Source organism: Hirundo rustica, chromosome 8 (genome assembly GCF_015227805.2).
Source record: "Hirundo rustica isolate bHirRus1 chromosome 8, bHirRus1.pri.v3, whole genome shotgun sequence".
In the NCBI taxonomy this organism is placed as follows: domain Eukaryota; kingdom Metazoa; phylum Chordata; class Aves; order Passeriformes; family Hirundinidae; genus Hirundo; species Hirundo rustica.
Window position 1 is genome coordinate 27,977,476 of NC_053457.1, and position 15,767 is coordinate 27,993,242.

General features: G+C 47.2%; 1 protein-coding gene across 2 annotated transcripts in view; it reads right to left on the reverse strand.

Annotated features, from left to right (window-relative positions):
- Window positions 1–13,544: 13,544 nt before the first annotated feature.
- CCDC186 (coiled-coil domain containing 186) overlaps window positions 13,545–15,767 on the reverse strand; it is a 31,919-nt gene continuing 29,696 nt past the window's right edge. For both annotated transcript variants that reach the window (XM_040071373.2, XM_040071372.1), the window contains exons 15-16: window positions 14,710–14,929; window positions 13,545–14,018 (exon numbers count right to left, since the gene is read on the reverse strand). In XM_040071373.2, coding sequence (XP_039927307.1) covers window positions 13,935–14,018; window positions 14,710–14,929 — 304 coding nt within the window. In that variant the 3' untranslated portion in view covers window positions 13,545–13,934. The remainder of the gene's footprint in view (window positions 14,019–14,709; window positions 14,930–15,767) is intronic.

Genomic DNA, 15,767 nt, shown 5'->3' on the forward strand with positions numbered 1-15,767 from the left:
TGGGAGCATGTGGATAACATCGAGCCTGTTCACTGCCCAGCAATGGGAGCTGGATGAACACTGGAGCTGCTGCTGCTGTCCCACCTCTGTCCAGGGGCCATGGGGCAGAGCGCAGCTCAGGCTTTCCCTCTGTGCCATGCTTCCCTCCCTGGGCTGGAGCACCAGGAGCAGGCTGAGGGCACTGCAGAGGTGCTGTCTGTCCCCTCCTGGGCTGGACCTCTTACACTTTCCATTTATGGCTCTGCAGTGCCTCCGTGTCCCCTCCCTGTGACACCCCTGTGGCAGAAGGGTCCCACCACACACCCTCCAGCAGCTGAGCCTGCATGTAAACACAGTCAAGAGTCCAGCACCTAGAGACACAAGTGAAATGATCCACCTGCACCATTTGCCAACCGTTGCCACCAAGTTGCCCATTTTTTTCCCCAAAGCAGGTGCAGGTCAGCGCTGCTGGCCACGCTGTGCAAGCCCATCACTGATCCCCATGCTTACAGAGAGGAGGAGCTGCGAGATGCTGAGAGGACTTGTGGCTCTCATGCTCTCCTGCCTCAGTGTTCTGGGATGACTATGGAATGTTCCTCAGCTAACTGGCTCCCCGCTGGAGCAGGGAACTGACTGACTGACCCCCAGCTGACATCAGGAGACATCCAGCTGCCATGTCTAAACTCTTCATACATTCCAGAAATCCAACAAATAAATATTTCTTGAAAATCAGCTGGCATTTTGTTCCGGGAAACGAGCAGACCACCTTCCTGGTTCTTGTGTGCAGAGGGCAGAGCCTCACAGGGGCCTGCAGGGCACCAAGCAGTACCACCAGCATCTCGCTTGCCCGCCCTCCCAGCTCGCCTCTCCTCCTTCGATGAGCTTGGAACGAGCTCTGGAGGTCTAACTGCGGAGAGTAATGATGTGTGAAAGTTCACTGTCATTTTTCACTCTACTTTTTTGGAAGGTGGAACATTTTGGAGTCGACAGTACCATGCTAAAGCCATATGAGGCAAGTAACTATTTTTAACCAGATGGAGATTATCTGAGAGTCTGCCGCTGAATCATTTCAAACAAGGAAGAAATCATGGAATCCAAATGTAGGCGTGGGAGGGATGGGGAAGGGAAGGCTTTTATCATACCCTTATTCCAATAACTGTCCAACTGCTTCAAAACTTATGACCACTTAACTGAAAATACCTGTGGGGTCACTTCGAGTAGTGAGTGGCTGCATTTTACAAAATGCTCCTGTTCTGAGAGAGAGGCAGATCCCCAGGTTAGAGCAGCTTGAGAGGCTCCCTGTGCTCACCAACCCTTGGCTTCCTGCACCGTGCTCTGAGCTGTGCCAGATGGGAGAAGGCACTTGTCCATCTTGGCACTACCCTCCTCTGGCCCCCATCACCTCGTTCTAGGTGGGCGCAATGTGCTCAACTCTTCTGGGGCCACAGCCTGGGGTGAGAGGGGAAAGGGCTGTCTCAGCTCTGCTCTGGATGTCCTTCCACCTACAGTGAACAGCACTGCTTCTGCCTCCCCTTCATTCCAGCACAGTGGCACTCCAAATAATGAGAGTTTGCCAGGTGAAATTGGCCTTGTGCATAAACCGAGGAATTCTCATCACGTTTCCTTTATCTGACACACCTCAGATTTGCAACAACAGGTTTTTCTCACTGGTAGCCATGGACCAAGGCAGCCCCCTTTAGACAAATCTCTTGGCTCTGATTTCCTAAAATCTGCTGTTCCTGGGATCCTCTGCACTGAGAACAAAAGTCAAACCCTGTCCTGGCTCTGAACTTCAGCGTGGCTGGGGCAGAGTGTGCAGAGATGACACCAAGGCAGCATCTGCTGCACTGCAGTTGCCTCTGCTAACATCCTAAATGTGAGCTATGAGACCAGGTGGACATTTTGGCTGCAAGGACTCAAGTAAATTTAGCAAAAGGGGTACATTCCCTTTAAAAGGGGCCAGGTTCAGCATCTTCAGCATGGAGAGTGGAGTCTAGGAGAAATGATCTTGAAACTCAATGTTTTTAAGAGCAGTTGTGAAGTGAGAGGGACACAGGACCAAACTGTGCTGCTGCCGCCTCCAAACACCTCTGCACGACACCCAGGGCACTGCACACAGCAGCTCCACCCTGGCTGGACACTGCTGTCACTGCTGTCACCATGTGTCTTTGCTCTTTCTGTGCAGTGAGCAGCAGAGAGCAGCAAGGCTTGCTTTGCTCCCCGTTATCTCAAGTGCAAGCCTTGCTGCCGAGCTCACGTGTGGACTGTGGGGCTGCGGAGAGAAGACTTGCATCTCCCATGGGACCTGGCTTTCCCCTGGGATCCCCATCCATGGAGAAGCTCAGACCTTCCCTTCCAGACCTTCTCTTCTCCTTTTTTCTGGTTATTTCTGACCTCACCCCTCCCCTCGAGGCAGGGCTGTGTGGAGGTGATGGCTCCCTGCTCCGTGCCAGCTCGCCCAGGCAGGACACAGCCCATCCTGTGCCTTTGGCTTGAGGGAACGCCTGGCTGAGCTGATGTCACCTGTGGCTTGTCCCATCCCTGCCCCTGCAATCTTGAGCAATTGGGACTGACACATGTTTTTTTCCAGAAAGCAATCTCTTCAGGTCGAATTAATTCTGTGATTTCCAGGTGCTTCCTCCTCCGCATGACTGATGAAGATTTCCTGGATCTAACGGCCAAGGCTGCCCAAAGCCAGGACATTTAAATTAATCTTTTGTTCTTGGGGCCTTTCTGTAGCTTGATGACTCTGGGTGCTCCTTCTTTCTCACTCACAGACCTAAAGCTAGGTCCTAAAGGTGCCGGAAAAGAGACATTTTAGGGGGAAGAGGAGGGCAGGGTGGGGAAGTGGCCTATCTGTGGGCTTGAGCCTGTGGGGAGGCTCCACTGAAAGCTCTGTGCAAGAGCATCCCAATGGAGCTGCTGTCTGGGTGTGGGGTGAGGGCAGTGCTGAGAGTCCAGCCCGAGGTTCACCACAAATGGCCTCGAATGAGCCTGCAGCTGCATCCCACTGCCTGAGGGGTCACCAGGAGATCCTGAGGACATGGTAACTGAGGGTGGTGTTTAAAGGCACCAGATGACCTCTCCTTCCCAATCTGAGGGGGTGCTTCTTGAGTAGGATGCTTGCATTTGAGCAACACTGTGTCCTGTAAGTTCTCTGTGCATTAAGAGGAGCTGAGATTTTGATGGGAATACCTTGTGTTGTGCATCGATTTCCTCTCTCCCGCTTATCAGAGGCTGGATCCTGTTGCTTATGTTAAAGTCTAAAATACAGGTGAAGCTGTGAGGCATGAACAACAAATGCTGCTCATCACTAGATACTCCAGAAGCACATCCCATTAAAAAGGGGTGATGAGTGAATAAAATGCCTTTTGCTCCCTGATCAAGAAAGTTCTATTCACTGCTTTTTAGCATAATTAAGTGTTGGATCTGAGGCAGAATGTTTTTATTTCTGTGTGGATCTACATTTGCATTTTCTCATGACTGTTCTATAACCTGACTGCATTGCCAGTATACATGGTGCTGGCATTACAACATTTTCAGAGCCTGTAGAAGACGTGGAGCAGAAATCTAGAGGACATACCTCACACCTGTGTCCTACCAGTGCAGCCACCAGTACTTATCTTACAGGTACAACCCCTCCTGACACAGTTCTCAAAGATCTGTTGGTAAAATGTATTTTCTTTTCTTTTTTCAAGAAATGTTAAGCATTTCCTTATCCAGCTTTTTGAGCAAGAGGCAATGTCCTGGTGCTGAGCTGCAGCTTTCTCGCCTTGCCCTCCTCATCAGGCGCGTTTGTCCTAGTGGGGCTTTTAAATGTGGTGGATTATAAACTAACCAGTTTAAAATGTACAAACCTGAAGTCTTCGTGGTTACTGCAGTATTACCCCTAAGGGACAGGCCTGGCTGATGCTTGCAGTGAGGTCAAGTCCCTCTTTTTACCACTGGTTTTACTTGTGCCTGCACTCGTGCCCTTGCTTGCCTGCCAGCTGGGAGGTCGACACCCCTGTTACACAAGCGAATGTCGTCGGCGTTTTCCTCCTTGATTGTTCTGCGTGTAATTTGGATTCCACGAGCGGCGCTCAGCTTATGTCATTGCATCACTTTAATGGTGTTTTTCTTGGCTGCAGGTTTGATTTTCTTGGCGTTGCAGTCGGGGCATCCATGCAGACACGGACGCTGGATAGCTGCACACGCCGCTTCCCCTTTCGCGCACCTCGCGCTCGCCCCTGCCAAACCAGACTGCCAAGGGCTGGCTTTGCAATTCCTTCCTTGCCCCTCACAATGGCCAGCACGCCCCTCTGCTCCTCTCATTTTCATGTATCAGTACTTGGATTAAAGTTGTCGCCGTGCTACACGAAATCTTTAAAGTTTTCATTACGACAGCAGTGCCCAGAAGATGCCTGTACTGATCAGAAGAATTTTTTCTGCACAGGTAAAACCCAGCACTCCTGGTCGTCAAATGCTTCTGCTCTAACCTTCACATGGGACAACAAAGGGATGAGGGCAGGAAAGTAGGATCATGAGGAAATGATGATGCAGTGTCACCCATCATGACAGATGCATATGTTCGGCATCAGTCATTTTCAGACCTTTGCCAGCCGCTGTGCAAAGGGTTTCAGAGGAATTTGGAAGGATCTCTAGGTACTTTTGGGTGCTCACATTTTTCTTTTCCTTTTCTGGATAAACATCTTGACCACAGAAAGGGTTTGGGATTGTATTTTTTTCCTAGCAAAGCTATTCCTTATTCCTGGTAGTTCTGTTTTCAAGGTATCTCCAGCAACACAGGTACCCCAAAACAGAAGTGTGGGGCATTTGATGGATTCATGCAAATTCTCACCTTTTTTCTTCACAGTACTGTTATAACACAATCTGCCCTTCCTTGTATGAGCTGACAGTCATATCATACAAGTATATCTTGCCAGTTGAAAATTGTGTTTTTGTATGTATTACCAATTATATTTCTTGCCTGTGCTGTTTGTGAAAGAAAGACAAAGCAATCAGCTCCGCCCAAAACAACCTCTTTCTCCTCTAAACCCATCAGAAGTTGGAATCTGCATCTTCCTTTCCTCTCCCCCTGCTCATGCACTCCTGTGCTCTCTGCCCAGGGATGGTCCCTGCACTGCTGGGTCCTGCTCCTTGGAGGAAACACGAGGTCAGGAATCGGGAAGCTGAGTGAGGTCTGGCAGGGGCTGGGGTCCCTGGATCCCACACAGGCAGTGAACCCCCAGAAGCATGGAGAGGAAAGAGGGAAAGGGAAAACTGATGGGGCTGTGAGCTGACACACAGAGCAGAATAGACACACGCTTCTCAGAAGGAACCTCCAAAGTAAATACGATTGTGCAAGCCCTTTCTGTGCCACGTTTCCCTGCCACATTTCCAAAGGGAGGCTTTCCTGTTTCCCTTTCACACATAGCCACTCAGAAGTGCATGTTTGGATGCCCCAGGGCTGAACAAAGAGAAGTTAAGATCATGATGTCAGCTGCACTCCAGATCTGGGCACGCAGCACCCTGAGCTCATTCTGCAGAGAAGGAAAGCCACGACCCTCCAAAAGCAACTAGGGTTTGCTCTTGTGCCAGGATGGCCTTTCTTAAAACAAATATTTCTTTTTCTCCTCAGCCCTCAGTCTTTAACCAGATAGCCAGTTTCCTTTCTCTCCCCTATGTGTTAATTTTAGACCTTTTTTTGGGACAGTCCCCCAAAAAGGGGGAGGAGGAGAAGGACTTGGGGGTGCTGGTGGGTGAGAAGCTCAGCATGAGCTGGCAGTGTGTGCTGGCAGCCCAGGAAGCCAATCATGTCCTCATCATTGCTCAACCTGGAGAAGAGAAGGCTCCAGGGAGAAGCTGGAGCATTTTCCAATACCTAGAGGGGCTACAAGAGAGAGAGGGACTTTTTATAAATGTTTGTAGGGACAGGAAAAGGGGGAATGGCTTCAAGCTGAAAGAGGGCAAGTTTTGTTAGATATTAGAAAGAAATTCTTTACTCTGAGGGTAGTGAGGCACTGGGACAAGCTGAACAGAGAAGTTGTGGATGCTCCATCCATGGAAGTGTTCAAGGCCAGGCTGGATGGGGCTTGGAGCAACCTGGTCTAGTGGAAGGTGTCCCCATGGCAATGGGCTTGGAAATAGATGGCTTTTAAGGCCCTTTCCAACCAGATGGTCCTGTGATTCTATGATATGAGGGATCAGAACCCCAGCTGTGTTAGAGGAAGGCTCCTCACTGGTCTCAAGACATCCCCACAGAGGATGGTGACCACACAGGAGCTACTCCTCCAAACCTCATCCAGCACAGTGGTGACGGGGCACCAGCACAGGAGCCCATGAGCCTGCTCTGAATCATCCTCTGGAAGGACTTCACTTCCTTGCTCTCTGATCATCCAAGGCTGCTTTCTTGGCAGAGGTCTCCCCCCAGCAGTCAGTGGCAAACTCACTGCTTTGGTTGGTTGGTGTTTTTCCAGCGTTTGCTCTGATACACAATTAATGAAACGTAACTCCCTCCATTTATTGCTCTCTAGGGAAACCCTTGGATCGCAAGCCCTGGCCTTTGGGGACATTTCTATTGTTTCAGCCGCCACCAAAGCCAAGGGAAGCTCAATCACGCTCTCTTCAGCGCAGTGGGAGGGAGCTCACCTGCCACTGTGCCCTGGCACTGCTTGCAGTTGCCTGAACATTGTCTTCAACGGGAGACACGCCACAGCGGCTCTGGCATTACAAGGTGACCAGTACCCGCGAGGTCTGGGCTCTGTCACCAACCCAAACAAGGTCAAACCACTTTGAAATAGCTGACTGATCTTTCAGCATCAACAAGCAGCCTTGGAAGACTGCAAGGAAATTCTGAGAGAGGGAAATAGTTTGACATAATTCAGGTAAACAAAACAAAGCGATCCGCGAGCTTCGTGCTTCAGGCCTGCGGCCAAATCCGCCACGTCTCTTTTCCAAGGGCTTCTTCACCCGCCTGAGGAGCAAAGGTGACTCGATCCAACCAGTGCTTGGCCAGGCCCTGCCTTGGAGGTGTGCCTATAGTTTTGAAGTGCCTGTATGGTAGGCATTCCCCGCTGGCAGGAGACCTTCTTGGTGCATTTGGTATTGGGGTTGGACAGCCCAAGAAAGACCACGAGGGCTCCCAAGCACTGTCCAAGGTCACAGATACCTGGATTGATGGCTGCCCCCTTCAGCAGCTTGGTTTTTGAAGGAGAGGCTTTCCTCTGCCAATCCTTGCTGATGGAAAACACCTGCTTGGCACTAGCTAGATCTTTCTAGATCCTAGAAATGTCTGATTAAAGCCAAGCAAAACAAGAGGCTGTGGATTCTGGGGGAGGTTTTACCTGGAGCTGTGGATGGATTTCACTGCCAGCTGTCCTGCCTCGCTCAAGGCACTCTGGCTACGCAGCACAGAGGACGTGGGAGCTGTGCAACCACCTCGGACAAGCTGCAGGTCATAGAGCAGCACTGCCGGGGAAAACAAAGATCCTTGTGTGCCTCAAAAGGCTGAGCCATTTCCTGCAGGGCACCAGGAGCTGCTTGGACAGCTTCAGGAGCAGGTGGACAGGCAAAGACCTCACTGTGGGACAGTGCAGTTCCCTGTGCCAGGCACCCCCACGGGTTTGAGCGAGCCCTGGGTCAAAGCAGACACACGGCAGGGGAAGGGATCAGGGGAAGGTCATTACAGGTTTGGTTGTTAGCAGCCTGGGTCACCTCCACATGTTAGGCCCATGAGAAGCTGAGAGCAGCTCATTCTGATTTCTCATTTTACCTCATGGATGAAGATCCCTTCTCCAGAGGGTTGAAGCCCTGAAATATTTTCAAAAGTCCATCTAATCAATATTGCTCCGATAATCTAATTACTAAAGTGAAGCCAGGGCAGTTGGTAGTGACAAGTCACTTATAGCATGAACAGGTCAGAGCCCTGAGCCCAGGTTTGGTTTGGTTTTTTCAACCTCTTTGACTTGAAAAGTTTTCAGAGCGTTTGCAGGACCACAACACAGGTCTAGGCTGACCAGCACAAGGTCCGGTTTTGCAGGCATATGCTGCTTTTACCCACAGTGTTGATACAAGTCATTCTCACCTTTTTCCTCCCCCCTGTGCCAAGCACTGACTAGAGTTAAAATAGTTTAAGAGCTGTCATTTTCAGAGACCTTTTAACCACTTCCTTGCACAGTGCAGCCTCACAAACCCTTCTGCCTGGCTGCAGATCGCAGCTTGAATAAACTGCCTCACATTTACACCCTGCTTCAATCCATCTCCAAAGGCAGCAGCAGTTCCCAAAGAACTGCAGGTTGGATGGCCAGGGCAGTGTTTAAGGACACACCACCCACCCCAGAGTGAGCAGCAGTGTCTGCTGGGCTGTGCTCACCCACCTTGTGTCAAACATCAGTGCAATTTGGTCAGAGCTCACAGAATTCGCTGCTTCTCCTTATTCCACATACACAGGATTATTTTAAAATAGAAACTTCTTAAGAAGTTCTTCATAGACCTCAGCCTGTTAGTGAGCAAGGTGCTTCACCTGAGGCATTTGAGCAGCCCTGCTGAGATCCGTGGGCAGCTGCACGTGGTCAAGAGCCCAGTGAAACCCAAGGGCCAGAGGATAACCTAACTATAGAGCATCCACCGGGGCAGAACAGCAACAAACACATCTAACAGCATATTTATACACATTAGATGAGAACAACTTGTTCAGCAGAGCTCTGCTACTGCAACAGTTACATTTATGCATGCAAAAATCCCAGAAAATCTGGCACAGACCCACTGTGGTTTGATGCAAAATAGTCTAAAAACAACTGCAACAACAAAACCTCCAGCAGAGCTCGCTATTAAAAATCCCCTTAAAATAAAGCAGAGAGAGAGAGAGAGAGAGAAATAGCAGCGATGATTTCCTCGTTCACAATCAGCCAGAGAAGAGAACTGCTAGCATTTGGTTAGATATTTATCACACAGTGGCTGCAGCATCAGCCTGGCCTCCTTCAGCACTGGGCACTTCACATGAACCATGAGAACCCTTCCTCTGCACACAGAGCTCAGCTGGGGCTCAGACACACACCCAAAAACAGGGGTGTGAAGTTGTTTGCCAAATGGCCACTTGCAACTAGCACCAAAGCCAAAATTAGTATTTGAGGAAGCTTAGCTTCAGGCTGTTTCCAAGCAGCAGCATTAAATACTCAGCAAGCACAAATAAACTTTGATTTTTGATCACATCTGTCCAACAACTGTACCTGCTATCGATGGAAAAAGCTGGAAGAAAAACTGTTCTGTGAAACTGAGCTGTGAAACAACTTCAGCATAGGGTCATGCAGGTAATTGTAACCAGAAAAATCACTGGGAGCCCTTGGCCTGGTCCTGGAAGATTGAGGTTGTTTGCCATTAAATTTCAGCAAAAGATAGGACACCCCCTTCTCTCATTTAAAGTACTCTGGGAGATACTAGAATAAACTCCGTAAATTATCAGCTTCACAGTATTCTTTTTGCCTTTTTCTGTCTCCCTGCAAGGGCAGGACAACCCATATCAATCCCATTCCCATGTTTTTAATGTAAGCACTGCCAGCAACCAGACAGGACCACTTCCTATTTTTATTTAAAAAAACTATCACGGCTAAAAACCAAACTGTTAGATCCCTACGAGTGAATAAATAAATCAGAGGAGCAAATGTGGAGCTGCAGCCAAGGAAGCAGTTCGTGCTGCTGGGATTGTGGGATTCCCAAAACTCACGTTATGGAAGGGAAAAGCACCGAGGGCACTCGCAGGGACCGCAGCCCTTGACTGCAGCACAGCTATCGCCTGTCCAGCGCGATTCCCAAGGCACGATCAGAGCGGGAGAGGTGTTTTCCCTGGCCGTGCTGTTCCTCCCACTGGCAGCACCGGAGCAGAGGCACTGCCACCTCCTGTCTACCGGCTGCAATAGGCAGGCAGGGGCTGGCGAGGGGCAGGAGCCCGCAGCACTGCTCGGATCCCCTGCCCGAGGGCAGCAAGAAGGGTTTGGGGCTGGTGGCAGGTGGAAGTCCAGCTGCTTCTAGCCCAGAGTGTTCGTTCACAGGCACCACCCATTCCTCAGGGATGAGCACCCAGCACAGACCCCGCTGCCACCCCGCTCTGAGAGCTGCCAGCGCAACCGGGGCCAGGCAGCAGCAAATTGGGACAAATCAGACCCAAACCGGGCTTTCATACATTTGTATGTTTATTATTTCAAAGTACAGTATATACATAAGGTATAGCAATACCTTCGAAAACTTTATACAGAAACAGGTATCTACAAAATTAAATCAACATCGACATCCTGTGTATAAGACTTACACACATAGATTGGAAGAATCAAGTTTCAGTTAGAACATGAAAATGGGAAGGAAACACTCACCCATCTTGGAAAAGCTCTAAATCCCACCCAGCTCCCTCTGCAACACAGGCACCTATCCCTGGACAGGTGAGACAAGGTGCACCTGATTCCTTGTGCCACCTACTGCTGGTGTTCACCTTGCAGCGACTGGCACAGGAAGGGCAAGGGTCCCTTGGGACAGGCTTTGCCCTCTGGACCCCTCCCTAGCTTCAGGTCTCTGCAGCATGTGCACACTCAGCTTTACACATGATGCACTGGAAGCCAGCCATACAGTTTTTAAATTTTTCTTTTTTAGTTATGAACCAAAACATTGCAATTAAAAATATCTTTAAGAGAGATACCGCAGGTGTTGCCAGCAACAAGTGAAGATAATGAGAAAATGCTGAAGGAAGAAATCAATCTCCAGTTTTCTGGACACTATAATTAAAAATATTGCACAAGTCTGTATGGCAAGCAAGCCAGTGATTTCTATAGCATAAAATGGTATCCTTCAGGTCAGAGGGTCTGGCTTCTGACAGTGACAGTGCTGGATTTGACAGAGGGTGGAAAAGCACAGGCAGCTTTCTTGTAGGGCCTCTAACAACATCTGTTTGTGCGATGTTTGAATTAAAAGAGCACCCTGAGTATTTAAGAAACAGATGTTTAAGCTTGTAAGACACAACCAGCCACAAGCTTGGAATTTCCAAAAGCAGCCTGTGGCAATTACACATCTAATGGACACTGAATTTCAGCGACAGACATGTAGCTCCAGGCTGCCTTCATGATTGGTTTATGAATTTAGCAGTTTATCTCTAAAATTCAGATTATTTGAGGACAGTTTTCAAGTTCATAATACAATTTCCAAAACAAGGATAAGTGGGATGAGATCACGACACAAGCCTTGCACCCACCCTGCACCTGTGTGAGCCACCCCACAGAAACATCCTCTCATAGAAAGTGTTCTTGGTGCTGCACCAAGAGCATCACACTCCTGACAAGCTACCCCATGGAAACAGGGCCAGCAATACTTCATGGCTGATACACCAGTGCCTCTCAAAAAGGAGGAACATCCTTGTGCCAAGTTCCTGGCTGACCCCATCAGGCACTCATCACACCCCGGGCTGACTGCAGAGTCACTCACCAATGTGCAAGCCAGAATTACTTTTCCATCTCTAACAGATACATTTAAAATAACCCCTGTGGATGACAGCTTTGGTCCATGAAAACACTGTGCACAATAAACAATTGTGGTATTCTGACTGCTTTGTGTGTTTCCATAACCAAGGTGGGGGGGGGGGAAGTTTGTGAAGTTATTAGTGCTACAAAGAGCAAGCAGCATTTCCAGCAGGGCAAGAGGACAGCTAGCTAGGTTTCTCAACTTAAAAGGAGAAACAACCATGCCAAAAAGAAATAAGAATTTCCACAAAGCCATTGCACTGATTCCATCTGCACCACACCCCTCCTTCATTCACACTGTACACCTGGAGAACATACATTAAAAGATTACAATATTAACATGGTATCTAAAATACTGGAGTCATTCAGCTGAATGCCTGAAAGCATCCAGAGATCTGGTACATTAAGCATGAAAGCACAAATATACAAGAGCTAAGCTATGTTTTAGCATGCAAATTGTTCTAAAGCACTTTCTCTCAGCAGAAGATCCAAGCTCAGTCATGAGCAACTGTCTGTTCGCTTCCTGGAAGCTGTGACAAATCTGTTTCAGCAGAGCCAGGTATTTTCCCCTTCACATCACTTAAACAACAGTAAAGCAGAAGTAGTCCCATGACTGGACTGGCCCAAATTTCCTAACATTTCAGATAACCATTGCTCTCAGGAATTAGAAAAATAGATGTATAAAAACCCACCCAGATTAAAGGCTTGCAGTTTCAATATAATGCTTGCTCAGGTTTTAAACAATTTGTTCCCATTCTCCCTTTCCAAAGGAATACTTAATCCTTTGATACTAAAGGGACCTGCCATCCCAGACTCTTGAAGCTCTCTGGACCACAGACCAGGTCTTGATCCCACAAGGACTTTCAGAGACGCCTTTAGGCCAAGAAGGAAGTCCCACTGTCATGAACCAAACGATTCAAACCAAATTAGGCTTTTTTGCTCAATTTGTTTGATTACAAAGCTCAGGCAACTCAGTGGCATACGAAAACGGAGTTCACACCCCTAAGTCACCCAGATGTCTGATCAATCATCCTCCTCTGTGCTGCCAAATTCAGGTCCCTGGTTTTGTGTATGATGCAAACAGTACCTGCAGTAAGACAGATTCTCCCCACACCCCCCTCTTTGATTAAAGTAGCTAAAGCATTGCTATCATAATTGTACATTGACTCTTTTTTTCATGTCAATAGGAAGTTCAAGTATTTAATAAAAACCTTAAGTATGTATTTACATGGTGATGAGATCAATTGATTTTGGTCAAAAGGTAATAGATACAGAAACTACACATTTACTGCTGGAATAAAGATATTTCAGATCCTGTATATTACTTATCCTGGAATTAAAATGTGAACATGATGTTGTGACTAAACCAAATCTTGTCACCTTGATACTCCTCCTCCATCACTCTCTCAGCCACGGAAGGACTAAGTAACAGTTTTCAGTTATTTGACCAACAGATTCTTCACAAAGGTAAAATCAAGGAGTTGAGCCGATTTCTGTGCCACTTCCACAGTCCAACAATAGATTAAAATCCCATTTAGATCTATTTCTTATTTCTTACCATTATTGTCACTAGTTGGTCTAGCCACAGCTGATGAGAAAATTTCATTAGCTTCCATCTGTCTTTGGAAACAGATGCAATCACCATGACTGCATGTACTTACATAGATTTACAATGGGCAGCTTAAACTCCTTAAATGCTGTTAGCTATGCAGAAGCCCGGAGAACTTTATTAACTAATTATCTGATATCCAACTTCTTTTAATCTAAGGATCAAGGGTTTACAAGATTTGCTGAACTGACATTAGTTTCAACTACAAGAACTCAAGATCTGAATCAGAACACTTTCTAATTCCTTAGTTTTACTGTTGTTTCACTCCTCTGGAATAAAGAAATTGACCAGCTGAATGTTAATCTAAAGCAAAAAATATGAAATATCATGGCCACAACTTAAACCCCAAAATTTTGTAACAAAGCATTATTCCATGCATATGTTGAAAATGCTTAATCAACCCAAAGATCAGAAAGAATATGCAAGAAAAGAAATAAACATCTGAAAGCCCTTAAAGCTCAGTAACACTGGGTATGTTCAATAGCAACTAAGACATAATTTGCTTTATTTTATTTCAAGTTCCATCATTAAGAGACTTAATTAATTACACAGTGCAGATATTAACATCTCATGGCAACTGACTCCAAACAGTCTGCACTGCAAAGCATCTGTATTTCAAATAGAAGTTTCAGATCAATGTAGTGCGCAGTGAATTTCAGCAGTGCCTCAGGCTCAGGGGTACTGGGCAGACAGAACCACACAGATACCAAACCCTGCTGATCTCTCACACGAGTGAGCCCATGTGGACAAAGGCTTCTTTTGCAAAAACCCAGATGCTTGTGCTGGCAGGCAGAATGTAAAACACAGTGGTCTGTAGCACCTGCCTTTTCTGCATCTTCACGTTGGCTAGTCCCCAGAAGTTTTAGTTATGTCTGCTTTATTCTCTGTTCCAGTTCATGCTTGTGTTTAATAAGCCGTTCTATTTCTGTTCCTAGAGTTTGCAGGTTTTCCTTTGTGGAGGGAAAAAATGATAAGGTAAATTATACAGGGAAATGAGTCCATCAGCACAAAATGTACTAATAAGTCAAAATTACTGTTTATGTCAGCAGGTTGATACTTTCAAGTATCCAGAACAAATGCAAATGATTCGAGCCAGACAAAACCAAACTCATTTCAATAAAAAGCTCAAAGCTCTCGGCAAGTCCTTTTTTGCAGTTACCAGTATTCTGGATACCTAGAAGGTAGAATGCTAGTTCCCCTAGCATTCAAGGGGAATGATGATTACAGCAAGACATCTCCAGCTTGTGCAGAACCCTGCAGCCCAGCTGGCAGCCGGCACACCATTTCCAGGCTGCCACCTCTTCCTGGCAGCAGACGTGCTGCCCCAGCAGCTCAAGAGGGCCAGGCAGGCAGAGCCCATGCTCCTGGCTCCAGGGGAGAGCACGGAGAGACCCTGCCCTGCCAAAGGCACAGGCACTCCTGAACTCATTTCCAGCAGCAGCCCATCAGTGCAGCACACTCTGTGAGGGTCCCAAACTGCAGGTGCAGGGAATCCTGTCACATAACTCCCTGGTTAACCTCAATGCTACCAGTGGCACCAAATCACAATGAGCTGGCTTCTGAAAAGCCTTTAAGAGTATGCAGTGAAGGGAGCATCTGAGAACCACAAGAATGTGCAGAAGAACTGGCACAGCTACTCACTTTCAGTGTAATATTCTTCAGTAATGTGTCTTCTAACACAGCCTGAAGCTTCCTGTTGATCTCTAAAGAGAGTTCCAACGTGAGCCCGCTGTCTGCAGGGTGAGATGTATACAGAGATGCCATAATCCCACCACGCCTGCTCAAGTGTACTTTGTTGAAGTCCGAGGCCTCTGATGAGAGCGTTCCAGCTTCTTCCCGCAAAATATAGCTCTGAATAATTCTGGAGGAGAAAAAAATTAAAAAACAACATCATAGCATTACAAACAGAGAAAAGTCAGAGGCTGAAGTAACTTCAGATTCCTGATGTAATTTTATTTTCAAGCAGTACTGTATTACCAAAAACGGTTACTCCTGCAATTTCCATGTCAGAGGAAAACCTGGGATACCAATAGTGATATAGGAAATGCTGGTAAGCTAAGAGACTACAAGGTGAAGGGTTTACTTATTCAGTATTCTGAAAAGCGACTGGGACAAGAAAAGTTCTTTCCTGTAAAGTCTACTTTTCTTTGCTGAAGGACTCCAGACATGGAATCTCAAGTCTTTCTACACATGACAAAAAAGGATTACGAAGTCACTTCTCAAGAGTCTTCCCAAGCTGTGATCATGTTCTGTGAAATGGACTCATAAAGCAAGGGCTGTTCTTAACAGGCAACTGCAACTTTCAGAAGCAGCTTTATGCCAGCATTTCTTACCCTCCTCAGTGAAGCTCCAGATATTATCCTAGAAGATGAGATTTTCATTTAAGTGGAATTTTGTCTCACACATTAACCACTGAGCACCTTTGGCTCAGATACATCATTTGTTTGATATGTATACCGGAGTACCATCTGGAATAATGCAGATTCTCCTTCCAAAAAATCAGCACCCTTTTAAGCACATGAAGAGAATGGACACTTCTGTTATCCAGTGGCAGCAGTCCACCTCAAATCAGCCACCTGCTGACCACTTTGCTACCAGCAACCCACTTGTGTCAGTTTATTTCTCCTGAAAAAAATCAGTAATAGTACTAATTGCCAAAAACTTGGCAATTACTGTAACTGCTGGGAAAAGGGGAAAAA